We start from the raw sequence: 24,266 nt of genomic DNA on the forward strand, positions 1-24,266 counted from the left end.
TTTATAGTGATGAAAGTTTACATTGAGTCAAAAAATTAGAATATCCAAATTAAAGGGGGAAAAACACTTTCAAAGAAAACAAAATATCATTACTAGAATGCGTCATTTTTCGTTGGATTCAAAATATTTTAATCCTTTCACACACGGATTATACCACCTGTTTACAATAATCGTTTCTGACACTGTTTCCATACCCCCTTTAATGCGGCAAACGAGCTCAATTTCGTTGGCTGGCACCAGGTTTTGAACCGCTTTCTTTAGATATTACGGTATCACAAATTCTTGATCGTATTGAGATTGGTAGACTTGCTTGCCCAGTTTAATACCGATATTCCTCTTTCTGTTTAAAATCTATGAGTCGATTTAGAGACATGACATGGAGTAGAATCTTGCAGAAAGATATAATGTGTCACTAAAGTTGTAACTGCTTTGCCTCAGATGAAGTATCATGCAGTATTATTGATAAATAGCGGAAGTTACTTATTGTTTTATTTTAAGTTATACATAATTTTCCAATTCCAGCAGCCCTCATGCAACCCCAAACCAAAACGGGTGTGTCAAATTGGAGATAACCTCTTATACAAGATTTCTGATACGCTTTTCTTTTAAACATTAAACCCGAACACCTTTTTTGTTTACAGATATTTCAAAAAAAGATTCATCACTGAATATAATATTTTTCCAACCTTGTTGCCCCTGTATGAGCTTCTCTTTGCTCCAAGAGAGTCATGCACGTTTCTGATTCATGTTAATCTTTGGTCTTACTTCGTAGATCCGCAATTAAAACTGTAGTTTATGCAACCGCAAAGTGTAGTTGGCGTGGACAACATAGCTATACATTCTTTCCAACACTTATGTACTTAAGAAGCATTTTTCAACGATTATTTTGGACGATTTACTTTAATTTGGGTTCGTCTCTGACCAGGTGTTTCAATTTTTCTACCTCGTTTACTTCGGTTACTTTTTAGTTAGTCAGTCCTTCTACATTCCTTTAAAATCTTACATAACATAGTTTGTAAAACGTTCATTTTAATTGAGTTGGATAGTTTTTTTCTAACTTTAAGAAATGATACAATATGTAACTTCGTTTTTTCCTATTTATCACCTTCACGACCCATTTTGAGCAATAAAGGGCTTTTAAAAGAGCGTAAAATTATCCGGGTGCCAAGCTCCATACTTGTGACAAACCATGGGTTAACAGGTATGCAAATATTTTGGCTACTTTTAAAAATCCACATTGAATGAGTAGATTATTCTAATTTTTTGACCCGAATAAAAAATCTATCAATTTTCCATTTGTGTTAGTGATCCATAATTTGTAAAAATAATGTCTCAAAAGTTGTTTAAATTGATTTATCCATTCATGAATAACGAGTTTTACTCTTTTTAATTTGCATGCGTTCATTTTTCCCGACTCAGGGACAAGTTTTGTTCAAACAGTTCTGCTATTCTATTATTTTGAATTTGGGTTGTATATTCTTATAGTAATCAATATGCTCAATACTGCCTATGCCTGTGAAGTAAAAACGGAAATACAGGGTTACTACAAATGATCGAAATGCTATATCGTCACCTCAGAGCAACAGTAAGACATCTAATCCCCGGAATAATACTAAGATAATCCCACTGTTGCTCTGAAGCGACGATATATCCAAAAGTATTGCACTTGCAACGAGGATACGGACACATGAAAATAACTCATCGAGATTCGGAATACGAGTGTAGTGTTTTTCAAATAGCGACAAACAGGCCCTGATTATCTCACAGGCCTACTTAGGCCTGGGGCCCCATCTTCTAAGAGGCCTCAATTTTGTTTTTATAGAATTATGCATAACATTAAAACTAATAAAAACAAATTACCATACGTGTAATTTTTCATAAAATAATGAGTTATTAATTGGGGAAAAAACTTTCTTAAAGAGGAATTTTTGTAAATTCTGCAAATTGAAGATTTACCATGTCGCAATAGCTAGGGTAACCGAAAGGGATTCATAAATGCACATGATACATGGTAAATGTAGTTTTATGACAGACAAAGGGGCCTCAAAAAATGCATTCCGCTGCCCCCCCCCCCCCCCCCCCATTGCATTCTGCCATAGCCACCTGGTGGCCTCCAAATTGTTGTGGGCCTTGAGCCTCACTTTGAGTTAGTCGGGCCCTGGCGACAAAAGAAAAAAAGCAGTTTTTATTTCTTCTGTTTTTTTGTCACAGTATTCGTGATGTTCACCTGTTCTTGCAGAGCTTTGGGTGCACATTACATTGATGACCTTGTTTGTGTACCCCTACTAAGCATAGAAGAATTCAAAAATAGTATCCATGCCGCAGTGATAACTTTACCACGACGACAGTGGATGCTACTGGGACGTAGCACACACACAAATAACGCCTTTCTTATTTTGCCGCCATCATAAAAATATAACACTCGTATTACCACCTAATAGGGATGTGTCGCTCATGAACGAACGGGTCAAAAAGAACGAATCTTTAAAACGAACGGATCCGTCCGTTCACTTAAAAAATGAACGACCGTTCTTTTGTACGGTGAGCAGTTTGGAACATTGTACTGATGCACTCTTGTGATAAAATCTCTCTTTGTTTTTCGATAATTACATTCATCTACAAATTTGTAACTCTCAATCAATCTCAAATTTCCTTTTTCTCAGTTGCAGTACAATTTATTCATTCGAACCTTTTTACTTTCTGCCTTATTCATCACTAACCGACTTCAAAAAAGGAGGTTATGATTTCGTCTTGCTCCTTTTTACGTATGTTTTCTGATTATTCCAAGACTACTGGACCGATTTGAAAAACTCGTTTTTGGAAGAGTATACTTCCCATGGTAATTTGGTCTGAATCTGATACGGGGTCTCGGAGAAATCCAAGAAACTTTAAATTTCACACGTTGTGGCTACGTAATCCAGCTTACGCCACGGGCGGGCTAAGTCACAGGTAAAGTGGTTTTGCCGTGACCGGTATATTTTTCACAGCTAAAGTTTTGCTTTATCTTGAACGATATTTAATTCTAGCGGCATATGGATGATTAATTTTCGCAACGCCGCCTGTTAATTTTTAAGCATAGGTAGTACTACGTACGAAAGTAGTAAATTAAATATATTTTGATACTTTAATAGCCAGAGACGGCCTTAGCAGATGCGGGGCCCGATTAAAGAAATCTTGCGGGGACCTTTACAAAATGGTTGTACAAATTTGAAAAGTGCCAACTGATTTTTCAGATTCAGTCAAGGATTCGAAACTGTCGCAATTATCCGTCTTCCTTAAAATTTCTACTTTTGATTTTTACTTCTTTTTTTCTTCAGAAATGAATGAATGAATGGCCCCAAAAATAAGTGTAAAATTTAAGAACGTAAGAAAAGTAGCTCTGTGAATCTTTATGCCCAATCACATGCGGTTGGTGCACGAGAAAATTGTGGGGGCAAAAGAAAACGGCGCACCTGATGCTGATTTTTTCTTCCCCCCCTTTTTTTTTTTTTTTTTGTAAAACTGGACGATATTATGGGACTTTAACATGACTGATTAAATTACCTCCAGAAAAGGTAGAATATGGTCTCCAAAACCTGTCCAAATGGCCACTGTAGACTTCCCTCTTCCAATTTAAAGTTCGATTGACGTGAAATAACTTGAGAAAAGTCCATTTAGTTGGAATTTTTACTTTTTATTTTCGTGGAATAAATCAACCCACCCAGAAAAAAAATCTTTTTTTTTTATCGATCATTATTGTACAACTTTGAGAAGAGAGGGGCACGCCCCTTCACCGTTCGAAGTGAGTGAACGGTTGCCCCCACCCATCTCGTACGAGCCACCTATATGCGCAATTTATAGCTTAGACGGAAAAGGAAAATGCACCAACATTTATCAGTTCTAAAAAAGCAATGTTAGTCTACATACAAAAAACCAGACGTATTTGGGATGTAAGAAGCGGAACGGAATTGCAAGGAACGGGAGAGCTCTTCTTGAAAATTTTTTGAAATTGAAGTTTAAAAACGCAGTTTCGGTACGGAAATGAGGTTTCTTTTCTTTTTGGGGAGGGGAGGATGTTATAGGTCAGATAAACCACCCAAGGTACCCGGAAGAATCTTCAAAGCAGACGTCTAAAATCGTAAATTTGGACAATTTTGTGTAAAATGAAGGGAAATGGGAAGAGGTGAGTTTCTCTGCCTACCGAATTATTTTTAAAACTTAAGATAAGTTTAGATTAATTTTGGTAACGATAGGGAATTAGGGGCTCCTGTCAGAAATTTTGGTCTCAATTAGGTGATGTTTGATGAAAATGGAGAAGAAAGGAATTTGGTGATCTTCTGCGGAAAACTTTCAAACTCGAGGGCTTTAACTCGCAATTTTAGATTATCAGTGGTGACGTTAGGGGATTCAGTGACTCTTCGAAAAGTTTTAAAATTTGAAGTGTTAAAAACTCAATTTTCGACCCTATTTGGTAACAATAGAGGAAAAGGGAGGAGATTCCTCCCGGAATTTTTTCGAAACTGAAATCAATTTTATGCTATCCATGGGAAGGAAGGGTTTGAGGGTTTTCTTGTATCAGTATTTTCTAAAAGAGAAACTTTAAGCTATTGTGCTGATGCTAAAGAAAGGGGTCATTAGTTAGAAAAAAGGTTTCAGAGGCCTTCCTCATGAAATATTCCAAAATTTAAATCTTAAAAACACTTGTTTTAGGCTACCTTTGGAGACTTTAGATGAGAAGAAGGGGAGGAGGGTCGTGAAATTTATGAATCTTCCTCTCTTGGAAATTTTTTAAAATTGAAAACTAAATGATATAATTTTGGTCAGTTTTTTGTGATAAAGTTGAGGTAAGAGTGGACGTTTGAGTAGCCTTCTCCTGACTTTTTTGAAATTGAAGTCTTCAAAACGCATCTTCAGTCACTTTATTTCAGGGTTTAACGGCTGCCCCGAGAAATTTTTTGGCCTTGAAGATATAAAAACCAAATTCCAGGCTATGTGTATTTAAACGTTAGAAGAAGAGTGGCAATTTGCTTTCTTTAAAATTGTTATGGAGATGCTTTACGCTTATTAAACAATCAGTATTTGAAGTTCATCATTTATTGATTTATTTTTCAGAATGGTACCTACGTTAGTGTTAATTTTGTTTTAAAGAAATTGTCCTTGCTGCTGAGTTTTAAGATTTTTTATCAACACAAATAAAGAAAGTAAGTCAATTATAAAAGTCAATATTTAAATGAAATAAATTAAAAAGATAGCTTTGGAAATTCCTGACATTTCGGAGTTTCGGGTAAATCTCCGCATTTCCCATGTGATAATAAGATCCTGGGATAGGGACCCTTTACCCTTACGTTATTGCGGACCGTATTAATTGCTGATAATCATTAAAAATTTGTACTTTTGTTCCCTACCACTTAGTTGCTTTCTCTTGACCAGAAGTTATAGGGTACTGCGTGTACGGCCTTAGATATGGATTTAAAAATGTTCAACTAGCTATATGTTTTATTTTTTTTCTTCTGCAAATTTATTTGAATCTAGTAGTTTTGGACATACATTTGCTAATTTTAATAGGGATGCTAAAAGCCTCAGGAAACTCCCCCTATTCCCTTAATCGCACTGAAAGTAGCTCCATACCAACAAATTAAATTTCAGTTAAGCATATGATAATTAATATTAAGTTCATTTTTCAACTTTTTATTTACTTTGTTTTCCTATTTATTTTCAAGAAAAAAAAATTTTTAGAGCTTGGCCCCTGCTGGCGCGAGGTTCCATTGGGCTCTTTTGCTCTAATAGGCTTAAGGCCGGCTCTGTTAATAGCTGAATCAATTACCTTATTTATTTTTTTTTTATTAATAAATAACTTTATTTAGTCGCATAAGTTTTTTTTTTTCAATATTTCAGTTTTTAAATATATTTAGTGTAATTTAAGGGGAATTGAATACAGAACACCCCCTCCCCGATTATTTAATTTATATTCCTTAATAATATTTTGTAACTGGTGTCTGATTTCTGAGACCAGTGTTCTAGATTTAATATTTCACGACGTCGCCAGTTTAATTAGAAATAAGAATTACTAATTAGCAGGTTTCAAAAAGGGAGGAAGTTCTGAACTCGTCGGATTTGTTTTTTCTTTGTACAATGTTCCATAAATACTCGAAGACACATGTACCGATTAGGAAAATTCTTTTCTTGTTCGAAACGGTATACTTCCCCGGCGGTCTAATGGTAATCAAGTCCGGGTTTGATGAAAACGAAGGCACTCTTCAAATATCATACTCACATTTAAAGCGATTTGTACTTCATTAACTTTGTATATCGTCTCACTTAGCGAACCGGTTTTTAAGATTTTTTTTATTTAGTGGATAGGGGGTGGTCTAACTTAGGTTCCAAATCTTTGATTGATCCTATTTGTTCATTAAAGAAAAGTTATGGGTAAAAAACAATAAATTTCATGTAATTTCCCTCACAAACGATTAAATATAAAACTCATTGTTAAAAAAAATGCCATAAAACAAAGGAATGTAGGGGAAAAGAGGGCACATGTGAGCACGGGGCACATGAGAATATGGTATGTTTTACTAGGATAACGTCAAGCAAAAAATTTTGAAAAAATTCTCAAGTAATAGTAATACCAGCTCTACTTTTTAACCAAACTTTCAGAGTAAGGAGCCAGTTTATGTTTCTGTGGTGACAGCTTCTTTGTTTTAGCAGATGCTGAAGTACTTTTATCACTCTCTTCTTCGTGTAAAATATATTTTAAACTAACTAATAAGCTAAATTTAATTATTGCAAACCATTATATGAACATTCACGTAAATTTATACCAATGTTTAAATTTTGTAATAAAATTAAAAATTCCTTATTTTTGAAAATAAGTTCTAAGGTAGCTGCCGGGACACTTGTGAACGCAACATGTAGGGGTACATTTGAGCAGCTCCCATATCCTTTCCGCAAATATAAATAATAGTGTAAACTTATTATAAGTGTTAAAAGAGATGTAAAGATTTATAATTATTATTTTGCTGCAATCAGTTTGTAAATTTATTGCTAATTATTATTACATAAGTAGGTGAGACCGGGGCAGGTTTTCGCGCGGGGCAACGTTTTCGATTTGACTTTCACTCGTTAGCGAGCCGGTAAAACGAAGCCCCGACCAGACTATTTGAAAGGCAGCGTCACTAGACGACAACATGCAAGAGTTTCAGTTGGATGGCTGTTCACATAGCTGCGTAACGTCATTGTTCACTTGTTTTTAATACAGGTAAGTAAATTTTGATGACATCATTTAAACTAAAAACAAACATATACGTCTTAAGTTTTTGGTCTGTTGTAATATTTCGAAAGAGCACATTTAGGAGCTATCGGTGATGTGATAGTTTGTCCATAAAATTCTTTTTTTGACCGTCTGCGTGAAGTTAAAGGAAAAACATGGCGATGGGGCACGTTTTCGAACACCAAGCGGGGCATATTTTCGCATCGAAAAACGTGCCCCGTCGCATCGAGAATATGCTCCGCCCCTTCCGATTGCTACTATTTATCGATGTTTATTATATTATTTACTCTTAAATGAAACATAAATAATTAAATTGCACATGAAAAGGTAAGCTTCTTATTTGACAACTTATATTTTTTAAACAAAAAACGGACAAAAAATAAATCACAATCTCAATCATTCATGAGAGATACATGTTAAAACAAAATAGGCCTAAGTGTTTATAAAAATAGCATTAAACTGATATGTTCACAGAATCACTTGATTATTATGACTTGATATTGATCTGTGTGTTGCGTTTTCAGATTTGTCATGGTACGACACTACAAAAAGAAGTCTGAAAGAGGCAAGTACACCATAGAGACTATGATAGAAGCTGTCAACAAAGTAAAAGAAGAAAAAAGTATGAAAACTGTAGCGGCAGAGTTCGGATTGTGCGACAGGATTTTGGCAAATTATTGTAGACAGACCTGCCCCAGTGCAGGCAGAGGTGTACAGGCCTGTAACAGGGCAACCCAAAGAGGCTAAGTACTCAAGTTCTAACACAGCCAAACGCAGGTTGTCCCACACCAGAAGAAGTGAGATCTCTGAAAAAAGCGGGTTCGAGAAAACAGACACGGAAAGGAAGAAAGAAGAGAAAGTCGGCCATTTTGACCGACACTCCGGTCAAAGAGCAGCTTAGACTAGAGCAGCAACAAGCTAAGAAGAGAAAACAAATGAAAAATGAGAATGAAAAGAAAGATATGAAAAATGTAAAAAAGAGTTTATTTAAGAGACAAATTGGAAAACCTAACAAGCCCGAAGAAAATGAAGAATCAAGTGATGAAGAGGAAGAAGTCTGTGCTTGCATTTACTGCTTAGAATTGTACAGTAAATCTAAGGCTAAAGAGATATGGGTAAAGTGCACTCGTTGCAAAAGATGAGCCCACGAGTCTTGCATTAAAGGAAACCCTATGTTTTTTGTATGCATTAATTGTGACAGTGACGATGACGTTTAGTGTTTTTAACAGTCCTACATGTATTAAAATTGTTAAGTAGCCAAGTTGGTGATGAGTTTTTTTAAATGTATATTTACTGAAAATCAATAAATAACCTACCTTGAAAATATTTTGTTTGATCTCCTAAACTATATTGATATAAGAGCATGCGAAAACTTGCCCCTGTCAATTAATAAGATATGCGAAAACTTGCCCCGGTCACGGGACACATTTTCGCACGTGACATAACGACACTTAAAACTATTTTTCTGTAAAACAAAGCTTATTAATTGATGTAAGTAATTCCACGTTGTAGCCAAGGTTTCTCTGAATGGTGTAGTACAGTTTTTTCAAACTTAGGTAAATAAATAAAAAATATAAAAAAATATTTAAAAAAAGCGCGAAAACCTGCCCCGGTCTCCCCTACTAATTATTTATTTTATTATTTTTAATTTTTTCATTTCGTTAATTACTAAATAGTTGGCTACAAATTTTGTGGTATATAATATTTGCAAGTAAAATAAAGACGGAATATTTTCTTTTAACTAAAAACCGAAGTTTAGAATTTTTTTTAATTCATCATCATATTCTGTATGAAGCTTAAACGCACTATACAACAAGAATATACTTTACAGAATAAAATATTCTTTGTATTGTTTAGTCATATAAGATTTTTTCTTGTCGATCCCTTGGTTAGAACATGCTATGAAATTTTAAAATTTGACAGTGAGTAGAGTTCTACAATTCAGAAAAAATATTTCCTTAATGACAGCTAATGTACAATTCAAACTGACACAGTATAGGTTACAAACCGTTGAATGTAATTAGTATATACGTATATGCTTCATTATAACAAGTTTTTCGTTGAAATATGATGCTCGTTTTGCATTTTTTAATCGTGTTCACATGTGCCCCCCTATAGGGGCACATGGGAATTGAAAACATTTTTTAAAATTCCATAAAGTATAGTATCAATACTTTTTGAAATCTGAAAAAATTCCGTGGCACAAAGAAAAGACTATTCAATCATGAAAACCCTTTTTCTGTGATAAATTGAAAATATTTTCTGAAAAATTAAGAAATGAAAAAAAAAAAAAAAGTTCACATGTGCCCTCTTTTCCCCTACTTTCTTTACCCATAGTTAAAGAAAGAACTAAAAAATATTATTATTAAAAGTAATCATAACGAAAATTTTGAATCAAGGATGCTCTGAAGCAAACATAAAATTTATTGTAGTGGAATTTTTTTCATCTTCATCCATAACGGGGCCATGTGAAGAAACATACGACTTTTATCACGAGTTACATGACACGTATTGTTGTAAAACATAAATTAATTTACAAGGTTACAATTTTACAATTTAAACTACTACAATTTACAACTTACACTTTACAATTTATTTGTAGTTTGGGAAACCGTAAACATATAAATGGTTCTAACTAAATACTGTGAATACAGTCTACTTTTCATCAGAAATGAGTTGTGTCAATGGTTGCATTTCTGTTAATGCTCGTTCATCGTGAGGTTTAGTTAAAAGTTTAGAGCGTTCTAAATCAGTTAGAACTATTCTTCTGCTGAGAGCTACATCCTTTCGCAAAGTTCCTTTTTCCCAAATCTATGGCAGCTCTATCGAGGGTTGTGTGATACGTATTGTTGAGAAATATAAATTTAAATTTACAATGTTACAATTTTAAAATTTACAATTTTACAACTTTTAATTTTTAATTCAAAGCGGTTTCTGTTGGTTTTTTTACTGTCTCGTGCTTTTGCTTTCGGAAAGCAAACTTTGATAAAGTCGAACTAATGATTAAGACTTTTTTTTTTTTTTTTGTACATAGTTGCGCATTTTAAAGAAACCTTCCTTCACAGTCGTTGGAAGTTTCCGAGCCGCTGTAGTTTATTTCTTTCTCTAGCGAACTCATTCTAGCTGTTTTCACACTCATGTGCTCGACCCTTTCTTACTCGAGATGCACGTAAAACTTCATTCGGATGGCGCGCCCGCCGCAGGCATAGATCTTAAAATAGAATAGATGTGCCTTCTCCCCACTTTTCTCCTCAGAGCGCGCGCCAACATCCCCCGTTGGACCGAGACCCACGTGATAACAGGCCAGACAACTCCCCTCCCCCCCCCCCCGCTTCGTTACGCCACCAGTAGTCGATCTTTGAACTTGGCGCGAAACTTTGAAAGCAGTGCAGTCTACCAGTTAAACAATAGTGCTTCTTGGTCTGGTTGAAATAGATGAAATAGGAAATATTAACTTCGGCTGCATATTTTTGAATACAATACTGTTGGATTTATCTCATCCTTTCCACGTACCGGAATGTAGAGGCAATTAAAAAATATATATATAATATAAGTGTCTGCTGAGTGAATTTGAATCAGCGATTTCCGCTTCCGAACAACCTGCATGTGAAGAAAAAAGCTGGGCGTCTCATGGAATAAATTTTAAAGTTCGGAGGTAAGTACTTATCTCAGATAAACAAATTTACATTTTATGCAGTTAAGATTACTTAAGTTTTCCTCCATTACACGAACAATTGTCAGTTTCCTTTCTGATATCTTTGTCTGTAATTTGTAATTTTAGTATACTGCTTTAATATTTGAAACGGTTAACTTGCAACTTTTTATTTCTTTATTTTTTCAACTTTGTACACGCATTTATTCGAAATGGATTTTCCAAGCTGACAATATACATATGTCAAAATTTTCTGCAAATATACTTGTTGCTATCAGGAGCAACGTAACTTGGTGTTGATATTCAGTTAATATGTAAACAAGTTTATTGAAACAGGCTTTTAACTGAACTAATCTTATATTTTCCGTTTCGATTAAATTGTTTCATACGCTAGCATGTGTTATTTTCATCAAAAAACATTCCTTGATGGGCTTCCGTAGTTCTGAGATAGAAGATTAGATTTGAACAGGGGCCGTGGTAACCTGATCGGTAGGGCATTGGACTCGGGGCCGGAGGGGCTCGGGTTCGATCCCCGCTGGTCGAAGACCCACCGTCGTCATTAAAGGGGACTGGGCGACGTTAAATATGCTCGTGGTCTCAATGTCCTCCAAGTGAAACGATACCTCTGGGGGTGCTAGTACCAGGTAGCTATTAGCTCTTGGACTAGTTCTAAATTCTCATTAACTGTTCGATCCGGTGATGGTGCTGCCATCTATCGGTATATAAAATAATGGAGGCAAGGCACTTTGTATGCAGTCCTCGACATAAATACAGTTGTAGTCAGTTGTGACTCTTGAATAGAATAGAATAGATTTGAACGCCGGAGGTCGTGGGTCCGATACTCAAACATTTCCCCCCAACTACGCCCCTGCAATGTTATTCAAACAAGCTGGTTCTGTGCGTAAATTAAAAAAATATATACGGTTTTTTTTTCACTGTTGTCTTTAAGTTTTATGATATTTATGCACACATTGTGGTTAAGTTAACGGTATTCATAATTTCTGGGCTTGCGAAAGATTAGTTTTGAGCAGTGGATACACAACGTGTTTTTGCCAAATGCTCTGTGCTTGTTTGTTTATGCTTAAAAAGGGCAAAATATCTTGAACTACATATTTTTTGAACTCCTTGGGTTTTCTGTTAATAAGCTTTCAGGAACTCTGAAACTGTAACATAAATTGAATTAAGGGGCTGTCTATAAAGTATTACGCAAACTTTTGAACAAATTCCCCCCCCCCCCCTCCTCCTTGTTACATGTAACGCTGTTCAACATGAGCATATTGTTATAAACAACGCGTGATGTCACACTTCTTGTTATCCCCTCCCTTTCCCCTGTCACAAAACTGTCACATTGATTTCCTAAAAGAGCATACTCAGCAAAATGTTGATCTAAATTTAACATATATGAGGTTTTAAGTATTAAAGAAAGTTGCTAAAATGGTCATTCTATGAAAAGTTTTTTGAAAAAGGTTACTTTGTCATCAATTAATGCTTTTTAAAATAATTTTTCAAAAGCCTAAAATGATGAACTATTAAAGCCCCCCACCCCCCACGCACAAGAATCATTAGCAGCAGAAAAAGCTGAAAATGGAAAAGTAGCCGAATTCCAAAAAAAAAGGCTGTTTAGATATTGAATACATTTTTTGGATGTACAACATACAGTATTCATGATGTTGTATTATACATTCTTTAATTAACGTTTTTCAAGTTGAATTCCTGTGTAATTTTTCGAGAGTGCCCACCGAAGGGGGGGGGTGGTCGGAATCATAGTCTCATAGTAATGATAGCTTTTCAACGGCTATAGTTATAAATAACTGTGCCCTTGAAATTTTAAGGGAGATGGAGATGTTTTGGGTTTTTTTTTTTTTTTTTGAAGTTTTCATAATTGAAGGGGGTAGGGCACCGTCTACTTTGGGGGATGGCACCCAAGCATTCACGTCTTTTGAAAAGCATAAATTTGCTCAGCTAAGTTAACATTAATAATATGGTATTATGTACTTTAATTTGATGTTATGTCTTTGAAACATATTGCAGTCATGTTTCCCGTTTTCTTAAGTAAAAATGTTTATTTATTTTTTAAAATTTCATTTAATTCTTATTCAAATACAATAGTAATATTATTTTTCGTTTTGATGTAATTGTAAAATGAAAGTTCATTTATTTATTTGAATACTTCTTAAGACTTAATGTTTCAATACAATATACGAGTAGTTAAAATGCAATTAGTTGAAAAACAATTTCCAATGAAAAATAAAACTGTGTTTATTTATCACTTTGTTTTAACATGATTGTAAAATAAAATCGTGTTTAGTTATTTGAATACTTTGTAATACTTATAAATGTTTTTATGTCAAATACTATGAATTAAGCTCAGTGTATTTTTTAATGTATGATTATCGGTTCCTTTTTATGTTTTCAAATGAAAAAGTAGAACTTGTAATGCTACTAAAATAACAGAAGTCAATAATAAATAAACCAAATAGTTTTATTTAACCAAAATATTAATCGAAGTGCTCACTTCCCAATATCATTGTGGATCGACAAACGATGACGTCATTTGCTAGTTGGATGGCCTTCCTATCTCGAAGGTCTCGGTTGGACATCCCGTGATCAAGGGACACCCCGCACAAGAAACTTTTGCAAAAAATGTTCTTTGTTACCTTTTTAAGGTATTACTTTTTAATGAAATGCGGGACAAAATGACAGCTTTTTCACGGAATAGTCCATTAGATATTTTCCCATCATAACTTTTGAAGCAGGCGCACAAGCTATTTAAACTTTTTTCAAGTGCTTTAAATACTGAGTAGAAATAGACGTCTTCAAAAATCTTAAACAAAAATTGACCTTATAAATTTCATTTTATTTCAATCAAATTTTTCAAATACAGATAAATAGTTTCAAAGCGTGCTTCTTCCCACAACTTTAGAAGCCAGTGCAACAATTTAACATAAAACCCTATCTAAAACCATAAATCACAATTAGAAATACAAATGTAAATAGTATCGAATATCAATTAACTCAATTAAATAATATTCTAATATTCGCATGCGTTTCGCACTAGCACTACATTAGCCAAACAAATAACTTTGGTTTGTTCCTAATTTTTAAGCAGCTTCAGTGTTTTTTTTTTTTTTTTGAAGTACTCAGAAAATAAATTCATTTGCAATTATAAACTACATGAATGGTCATTTGACTTCCGCCCCCTCTTCAATTTTTCTTTTTTTTTTTTGTTCCATAGAATATGATAATTTTGACAATTTAAACTCGAGGGTGAAGAAAACTAGTGATTATTGTCCCTTAACAATATTAATTTTGTTACTTTCCGACTTATTGGTCTTTGTGAATTATTTTCATTGTTTGAATTGACTGCGCGATACATTCTAACGCTTAAATATTTAGTAACGATTGATTTTATAAACTTGTTAACGAGAAAATCTGCTGCTTCTGATTCCAACATATGCTTATTTAATCTTAGAAAAACGGAATTCGAAATTTTTCTGATAACTCTTGTGGTCTCATGAGTAACATTATATTTTTGTGTTTTACTCCCAAAACTTTTTCACATTCTCTCTCAGTTGTTCTTCACGAATGTACATATTTCAATGGCTGCAATCTTGCTATAAGTTATCATACTTGAATGTGCCCCAAAATTCTTAAATTTTATTAGGCCTATTTTTTGGTTTGTTGTAGTTGAGACTGCGTTGCAGTCGTCGCGTTCACAACAGAGTGCACTTGCCGGACAAAAAATCCAGCGTAGTCAGAAACATCATTAATATACTGCGTCATGTTAATTGAGATGATTTCTGAATTTTCCAAATCGTCTTCAAAGGAATCTGAAGAAAAGGCTTTCTTTCAAAGCATTTTTGTTACGCTTCAAATTTAATCTTAGCATTTGAAGGTTGTCAAAATCAGCGCAATTTGAAGAACTGGAATCGATCAAGGCCTCGACTGGGATCGATCAAGGCCTATCTATCCCTTTTTAAGATCTATGGTCATGACCCCCCCCCCCCCCCCTCTGTATCCGCCATTGCTCCAGAGCATATTTATGATCAAAAGCGACTCTTTAATTTCCGTATAAATGAATAATCTTTTTTTTTCACACTTCGAAATTGTCCGACGGTTATTGTTGAATCCCCCCTCACAACCTGATCGCACTGAAAAAAGTTTCAAGGTGATCCTGAGTAAGCTTATAAGTCATTACGCAGTTTAGAACTGGAATTCGGGCACCTACATACTTTTCATATGTTCCCAGCACACTTTTCATAGACATTAGGGAACCTAAAAATCCAGTTTTTCTCGGACATACTATAACTAATTTTCCATCGCTAGTTTTTAGTGATTTAATATAATGCTCGGCATCTACAGTAAATTGTTTAAAATATTCTTAATTTCGATTCTTCATGGGGACTTTTTTTTGCCTTTAGCAGAAAGAAAAATTTTTTCTGCTACTCACTATGTCTTTATCCACTATAATATTAAAATCTGTTCGCGTCCGTCTGTCTGTCTGTCTGAAGATCGATCTTCTCGAGAACCGCTGCGAATCAAGAGTCAAACGAGATATCGATCAATTCGAAATTTTCCAAAGAAAACAATACGACCAATCTCGTAATTGTGCGACGTTAATTAGCGGAGATATTAATAAAAACGTTAATTAACATAACGTTATTCAGGAATTTTTATTTCTTTCCTGTTGCCATTTCGCATATGGGTGAGCAAGTAAAATTCTAACAATTGTTTTAAAAGAGATTTTTTTGGCTGCTGTCCAAATCTTAAAATAACGTTTCCATCTAGAATTTCATTTTAAATTAGTTTAAAATAGGTTGCTCTATTCGGACATAGCTTTTATTTTATCGTCTGTCCTTTTTTTATTTCTTACATTCAACGTTCTTAACTCTTTTCAGCATATGAAAGTTGTTTCTTTAGCTATGTTTATTGATTGTAGTGTAAGTTTATCATTCACCAGCCTCATGTTTTGGTACATTTAAGATGTGCGACTAATTATGTTTATTTTGTTGGACTTTTTCCCGTCACATGGGTGAGTTTTCGAATTGTAATAAACTTTCTTTTTCCTTCCTGTTTCTATTTTTGAAATACAGTTTGTATCATTAAAAGAACATGTTAAATTAAGATTGTTTGGATTTCTTTAAGAGAAACAGAGTTGAACAAAAAAGATTGTTTTTAAGGATTTTAACTAAAGCTAAATTGGAATCTAATGACTTGGTATTAAATTATTGCTTATTGGTATTTATTTAGTCTTGGTTCTTTATTTTCACGTAATCAACCAAAAAGTGTGTGTCATTTTATGTAAAAAGTTGATCGTAATTGTACATAAATATTTCAGATATAGTCTATCAGATTTAATTCGGTTTAAAGTGAACACAGATTATAGTTGATAATGCATATATTTTCATCCTTTGTGCTAATTGAAAATATTCATAATTTGTATCATTGATAACTATGATTAACGTTAAAGAGATTTTTGCCAAAAATATGCTCTACTGGTGTTTCGCAAACCTTGCATTACGCGTATTTATTTACTCCTTAGCGCTTTAGAAACTGATGTCAGAATAATACAAAAACATCAATTGAACATCTCTTTCATTTTTTAAGTAGCCCGTGCAACGCCGGGCACGCAGCTAGTTTTTTAATAAAATTGGCACTAGCATTGCATTCATCAAACCCTCTTTCGCTAGAAAATCTCAGATTCACACACATAGAGATTTCTCACATAAGTATAATGAAAATCTTCAGATAATCCTAGACTTTTAATGACGCTTCGTATTGTTAGATCACTGCTGCCCGAGAAGAGGGAGACACGATGTCCCTTGATCACGTGATTCTCGGAAGAATCATGATGACCCCACTTTCTCCGGGCGAAATACGCTGCGCTGTAGGAGAAAGGCCTATCTATCCCTTTTTAAGATCTATGGCCGCAGGCGGGCGTCATTGATGGTAGAGCTTAATGGCCCTTTTGATCAGTCTCAGTTAAAAACTTAAGAGTTAAGCAATATAGTAAGCTAGACCTAATAAATTAGGAGAATTGCCTACCACACTTATCTTGAAGATCACAGGTTAGGCCCACGTCTCTAGAGAAAACTTCAATCAATAATAAAAATTATTGAGCGGCAAGGGAGGGAAAAAGTGACAATAATTATTCATATGAAAATTCGCAAAGATTTGAAAGTAAGAAAGGATTCAACGTCATGTACCACATACTCTATCCCACGTACTTATTATATATTTATACCACTAAAAAGCAAAAAATAAAACTCAATTTTTGTTGAAATTTGAGTGATGAAATATCATTTATGTTGAGGAAAACACCAGAGCTTATGTACTAACGTAACTTTGAAATCCGCTGTGGGTGTACCCCCCCCCCCAAAAGGATGTTACACGAGGCTGAGCCCCCCCCCCCCTCCAACTCTTATAGTGACACTGCTAGTTAAATATGTATTCAAGCAGTATATTTCTAAAATGAATGAAAATCTGCTTCATTTTTACTGCATATTCAATACGTATGCAGTAATTCATAGTTTTAAAGATACGAATCTATTACTTAATTAATTACTTTTAAATTTAAAAAAAACGCCTACGAACTAAAAAGTAAAAAATAACTAATTACACTTACATACTATTTCCTACCCAAACCTAGAAATGAAATCTATTTTACAATTCCAGTACAAAAAATCAACTAAACCAAATACCCAATAAAAAATAAACACTGCTTTTAATTAATATACTATATGAATTATTTTAAATATCTAACTAATTATATACGATCACTTAATTTTTAATAACCTTTTGAAGTCGGGGCCTTCTAAGTAGGGTACTTATGAGAGTTCTGCAACAGGAGGCGGTGTCGGTGGTATGCATCTGCAATCCGCCTCCCCCTCCCACTCTTCCTCCCACCGCCTCCTCCCCACCCCCTCCCGACCTTGGGGTTGACCCTCCCCACGACCGGGGCCGCCGCGAGAACCCGTAGAAGGTGACGAGGGTTTTTCCCGCGTTTTAGATATTTTTCCCGCGTTTTCGGACTTAGAATATTTTGAACTTGTTGTCATGGTATCCACAAAGTTTTTACTTTTTGGATGGCAACACTTGTTTGAGTTTCGGTTTTGGAATGGCAACACTTGTTGTCATGACAACCAGAGTTTTTAGTTTTCGGTTGGCAACACCTGTTGCTATGCTTTAACTTATGCGGTGTTTAACGTTCATGGCGCCATCTATTGAGAGGTTTATTTTTATTTTTTTTTTATTTCTACGAATTTAATTATTTTTATTTTCACAGAGTGTTGAAGTTGGGAATCGAACACCCAAACTTTGAGTTAGCAAAAACGTATGCTAACCACTATGCTATATTTTTCATTACTCTTTCAGTCTTAATGTGAATCTGTACCATGACAACGAATATTACAATTAAATTAATTTTAAAACCATCAGTTAATTTACTCTTTAGTACTAATCATGGCATATCATTAACTGAATTTCAGCTCATAATTGAAACTATCATCATTATTATTATTTTTCATAATAACAAAGTTTTCACTTAAGTAAAGATTTATTTAAATACAACCCATTCGAGATTTTAGATTTGGTTCAATGCTTTGTGGACTTGAAATATATTTTAAACTTTGATTTTCTTTTTCATGCATTTCAAACTTTATCATTTTTATTTTTTCTAACTTGTTAAATTTTCTTAACTAATTTCATTTTTCTTTGTCAAATTTACAAATATTTTTTCTAACTTGTAAAAATTTCGAAGAAATAATTTTCTTAACTAATTTTTTTTGACTTTCATACAACAAAATATTTTTTCTTACTTGTTAAATTTTCAAAGAAATAATTAACTTAAATATTCTTTCACACATTTTGAACTTTAACGTTTTTTCCTGTCATTTAGCACTTTGATTTTTTTTTTTTTTTTTCACTATTTTAGCGTTTTTCAATTATTTTCAGTCTTTAACTATTTTCTTAACTTTTTAGTCTTTAACTAATTTCAAGCATTTCAGACTTAGATTATTTTTTCGTGATTTCGATTTTTTTTTTTTAGTATATTTTAGAGTTTGATCATTTTCTCGCTTGTTTTTACTTTATCGTTTTTTTTTTCCCCGATATTTTTAAACTTAGAAATTTTTCACAAGTAGTGACAGGAATCGAACCTTCAAATTTTTCAAAACGTTATCATGTCTTCAATTTTTGCAATCATGTCAAACTTGCAATCAATTTACTCGTAGTAGTAATTAACACTTATCATTAACAAATTTTCTCAGATTTTAAAAAAATCAACTTAATTAATTTTTTCCAGTAAGCAAATTGCGCACTCAAGTTACATTCCAACACTGCATATATGTTTCAAGAGTTTCATTGAATTTATCACATTCCATTTAATTAACTCTAATAATTACTTTTTCATTAATACTTAACTTAATCATTTTATCATACATTTATTCCAGTTACAAAATTATGCTTAAAAGTTATTTATTTTTCTTAGCACAAGAGATTTTAACATGTTCCTACTAAAATGCTTTTCACTCTAGTTTGAGTTTACTAAAATAGCAACTCATTTACGATTTAGATTCATTTAATCGTCTTTGATTCTTTTTTCATTGTTAATATTTTAAATTATCACATACGTTATTATTTTTATACATTTATCCATTTAATTTTTGAAAATCTACAATCAATTTACTTTTCGTATTAATTAACACTTATCACTATCAAATATTTTCATGAATTTTAAAAAATTATCTTCTTAAATAATTTTTTACTGTAACCAAATTTCCCACTCAAGTTATATTTTATCACTACATATGCTTTTCATGAGTTTCACTTAATTTATCGCATTTCATTTAATTAACTCTAATAATTATTTTTTATCATCGATATTTAAGTTAATCATATTTTCCTTTCTTTATTTTTTTTTCATGCAAACACTCTTGATGGAATAAAACAAAATTTTCAACTTTCATGAATTAAATCCCCTCTGAATATTTTATTTTACTTTACCATACTTTACTATTTTACTTACTGCGTTTTACTATTTATCATTCATTACAGCTTTTCCAAAATATTACTTTACAACCAACCAATTTCATTAACAGAATTTTCATTACAATTTATAAATTTCACTTTTATTTAATTATTTTTACCTACGGTAAAATAAAACACATAACACAAAAATGTTAAACATCAATGAAGTACCCAAGAAATGTTAAAATTATAAGTCGAGTATCAAAACTTCATGTCAGCAAATTTTAAAAATAGACTTACCGAAAAATAACTTCTACTGAAATTCATTTCAAAACTTGGAATCAATTTACTCTTAGCATTAATAAACACTTATCATTAAGAAATTTTCATGGATTTTAAAAATCAACTTATTTAATTTTTTTCCAGTAAGCAAATTTCGCACTCAAGTTACATTTCATCACTTTATATGCTTTTCAAGAGTTTCATTTAATTTATCACATTTTATTTAATCAACTCTATTAATTATTTTTTTGATTAGTATTTAACTTAGTCATTTTATCGCATAGTGTTTTACTTTATTATTTTTTTTTTTTTCATACAAGCACTCTTGTTAGAATAAAACAAAATTTTCAACCTTCATGAATTAGAATCACTTTGGCTATTTCATTTTCCCAATAATATTTTACTTTAACAACTAATTTCTTTAACAAAATCGATATCATTTATTTTAGTCTTTATCCTTTTCGAACGATACATTCAAATGGACAGCTATACGTTAAATTAAGAAACTTAATCTAAATTTTGACAAATTAAGTTATAGCTAAATACTGACTAAAATTAAGTACAAAAGACTAACCTTTTTGGGGTGAAATCCCTCAAGTACCAGCTATCGCGAAGTTATTTAAAAACAGTGAATGAAATTGTAATAAGTGGATTGTTAATTATAACTCAATCTCACAAAATTACAATTACATGCATGTTTTATTTGAAATCGCTGCATACGGCTGGCTGCCCATCGTCGATTTGCAGAACGCATGCCGTGATATCGCAAATCAACTCGGCTGTTGAAAGAAACTACCGTAATCCCACAGCACTTCGGATCGTCCACACACACACATCGAGGCGAATTGAGAAAATGACTTTATCAATATTGCTATCTACCCCTTTACCGATAACAGATAACAAACCCCACGTGCTAGTATTATTCACCACCTGGCCTACGTCTTTCAAGTGATGTCACTGTTTCTGACCAATTAAAATTAGTTCACGTTTCTCAAATATCAAGCACATAGATCGGCAATAGCCTGATGTCAGGTTTTTCCAAACAAAATTTTAGATTTTAATTCGTAGTTTCGAATTAATTTCTTTTTCATTTCAAACTTATAAAAAAAAAATTTCCAGCTTGTAAGAATATTTCTTTCAAAAACAGATTTTTGATTCAAAACAGTATTTTTTCAAACTTGTAATATTTTTCTACTTAGAAAATGAAATCAAAAATTTTTGTTTTCTTTAATCATATAAAATGTTTTTAAGAAATAATTTCTCAAACTTGTAATATTTTTCCACTAATTAAAAAAAAATCAATTTTTTTTTTCAATCATATAAAAATAAATTTTTAATCTTACAACAGTAAATTTTTCCGCAAAAATATTTTTTTCAAATCAAAATAATAATAATATTTTTGTAACATATTGTTTTTTTTCCTTTCAATCTTTTTTTTTTTTTTTCAAAAATTTTCAAACTTACGAAATAAAATTTTTTCAACTGAATCTTCAAACGAAATGCTTTAATTAAATTTAAAACTCAATATCACTTTACTCTTAGTATTAATAACCAATAGCACTTAACCATTTACTCTTTGCACTCTAAGTATTAATTAACACACACGCATTAGAAATAATAATAATAATAATGTTTAAGATACTTACAAATCACTTACTCAAGCTTTCAAATATCCATCTAGCATGTTATTGTTCATTCGTGTGAGGGAACTTGTAATAAAACTTTACTTATCAACCGAAATTATAAGCGAAAATATCGCATTTTTTAGCACTTAATATAATCCTACAATTAACAAATTGGTTTTAACTTTGAATTTAAGAAAAATAAAAACTATTACACACTTAGTAACATATCTATCGATGTATATTATTTCATGACAAATCACAAATAGGTGAGGATCTTTTATCGATCATGTGACCAACTAAGTTAAGAAAGAGCGTTCTTATCTCATATGAGAATTTATAAGTCTTTAATATTTCTCTTTAATGTAAGTGTATTGATACGTACGAGTTTGTGTATGTGAATATAACTGTGTATTGTTTTCAAACCATTGTCATGTTTAAGCTTTACGGTTCTAATTTTGACTTTCCACTTAGCATTATTTGAAGTCCTTCGCATGCATTAAACTATGGAAATATTACAAAAATTATATTTTCATTCAGTCTTAATTACAAAACCATACAATAAGATGAAGACAACACCGATAGTATAAAGATTACTTACAATAAAGTGCATATAAAAAATATATGTAAGAGTGATTTCAAAGTATAATCCATCAACCATATTCAACAACTCAATCAAAACACAAGTCTCTTTTAAAATGATAAACACAATTTATTCACACACACAGTAAAAGACAATTAAAAAAACTTTCATCTTTAAGTAAAACTCTTCAAAACTTTCAAGCGTATTTTTAACATCGATTGCATCAAATAAATCAGACACATGACATTTTAAACATGGACTATCAACATTCAAAGCAACGAAGTCACGAGTCAAGTTTTCCCAATTAACATTAAAAAGAGCCCGTTCGAAAAAAAGTGTCGAACTTTCGACCCCTTGTTAATGATTCACATTCATGCACTCTCATGTAAAAAATGAATCCATTTTTACAATCCACACATTCTTTTTTAGAAAGGTAGTTTATGTTGCATATGAGCTCATCAAATAGTCACTTACGTAGAGAATCAGCCAGTTTACGAACTTCTTGTGATGTATATGTGCTGATTTTATCACATCGACAATCACAGGGATATTTTTTCTCAATTTCCGAAAGGATGTACTCTTTTAGAGTATAAGTCATAAGTTTGTCTTTGACACTACGTGAGATACAAGGGGATGCGTAGCACAATTTGTCAATCTGGCTTTCCAAAAGTAGAACTCTATCAGGCATCAACTGGAACACTTCTCGTTTCAGTTTGAACAATCTTTGCACACTAACACAGATGTTACCATTCGCACTCGACTCTCCTTTTTTATAACAAAAGCGAAATCACGGTCTTCGATTAATTTTTGATTTACATTTTTACGTAGGCTTGAAATAAGTGATCTCCACACATCTGGTTCTAAGGAAATACCATCCATAGTTGGTCGAAAAATACCATCTTTCCCACACGTATATCTTCTAATATGCACGCGTGTACGTTTCCGAAAAGTATTCACCTAAAGTGAAAATACAATCACCCAAGTGTATCATATCATCAGGCTGTGGAGAAGCCTCAATGTTCATTTTCATGTTCGTTGCATCCCATCTGTTCATCTTCAGGCTTCAAAGTTTCAGAATGATTTTCACCAGCGTTAGTCATTCTTAACTCTCATAGGATTAGGAGTCACAATACTAAAACAACTTCCTGTGAACTTAAAAAATAAATCAAACTAGGTTTTAACACTAGCTGGTGAAGAAAAATCCTAAGTACATAGAATAAAATTTCACGATCTCTTTCAAAGCTCAGAATCACCCTGAAAATGATTCTCCAAACATCCACTATAAACCAATGAATATTCACTTTAACCAATGAGAAGTGTACATAAATCTCTTGCTACTGACGTCATAGAATATCACATGAACTTTTGAGCAGAATTGAGTTGTTTTACACAGTATTCAGATTTTTAGAAAATGCCAACACTTTGACTTCCAAATTCATCCTGACCTACTACGAGTAATTTTAAGATGGTAGCAGGTTTTCACATCACATCGAATGCCGATGACGTTTTCGCATCTCATGCAAATTGACATGATCAATCACGTGTAATTGATCATGTCAATTTGCATGAGATGCGAAACCGTCATCGGCATTCGATGTGATGTGAAAACCTGCTACCATCTTAAAATTACTCGTAGTAGGTCAGGATGAATTTGGAAGTCAAAGTGTTGGCATTTTCTAAAAATCTGAATACTGTGTAAAACAACTCAATTCTGCTCAAAAGTTCATGTGATATTCTATGACGTCAGTAGCAAGAGATTTATGTACACTTCTCATTGGTTAAAGTGAATATTCATTGGTTTATAGTGGATGTTTGGAGAATCATTTTCAGGGTGATTCTGAGCTTTGAAAGAGATCGTGAAATTTTATTCTATGTACTTAGGATTTTTCTTCACCAGCTAGTGTTAAAACCTAG

General features: G+C 32.8%; 2 protein-coding genes across 3 annotated transcripts in view; one reads left to right on the forward strand and one right to left on the reverse strand.

Annotated features, from left to right (window-relative positions):
* LOC129219351 (esterase E4-like) overlaps positions 1-24,266 on the forward strand; it is a 78,411-nt gene that overhangs the window by 33,667 nt on the left and 20,478 nt on the right. The window contains exon 10 of one of the 2 annotated variants that reach the window (XM_054853720.1): positions 7,771-8,543. The exons of the other annotated variant lie outside the window; for it this stretch is intronic. Within the exon in view, the coding sequence (XP_054709695.1) occupies positions 7,771-7,993 (223 nt within the window). The 3' untranslated portion in view covers positions 7,994-8,543. Of the gene's footprint in view, positions 1-7,770; positions 8,544-24,266 lie in introns of those variants that run through there. 2 annotated transcript variants of the gene reach the window in all.
* LOC129219352 (dnaJ homolog subfamily C member 4-like) overlaps positions 1-24,266 on the reverse strand; it is a 149,968-nt gene that overhangs the window by 8,812 nt on the left and 116,890 nt on the right. The gene's annotated exons all lie outside the window — the stretch shown is intronic.

Source organism: Uloborus diversus, chromosome 3 (genome assembly GCF_026930045.1).
Source record: "Uloborus diversus isolate 005 chromosome 3, Udiv.v.3.1, whole genome shotgun sequence".
NCBI lineage: Eukaryota > Metazoa > Arthropoda > Arachnida > Araneae > Uloboridae > Uloborus > Uloborus diversus.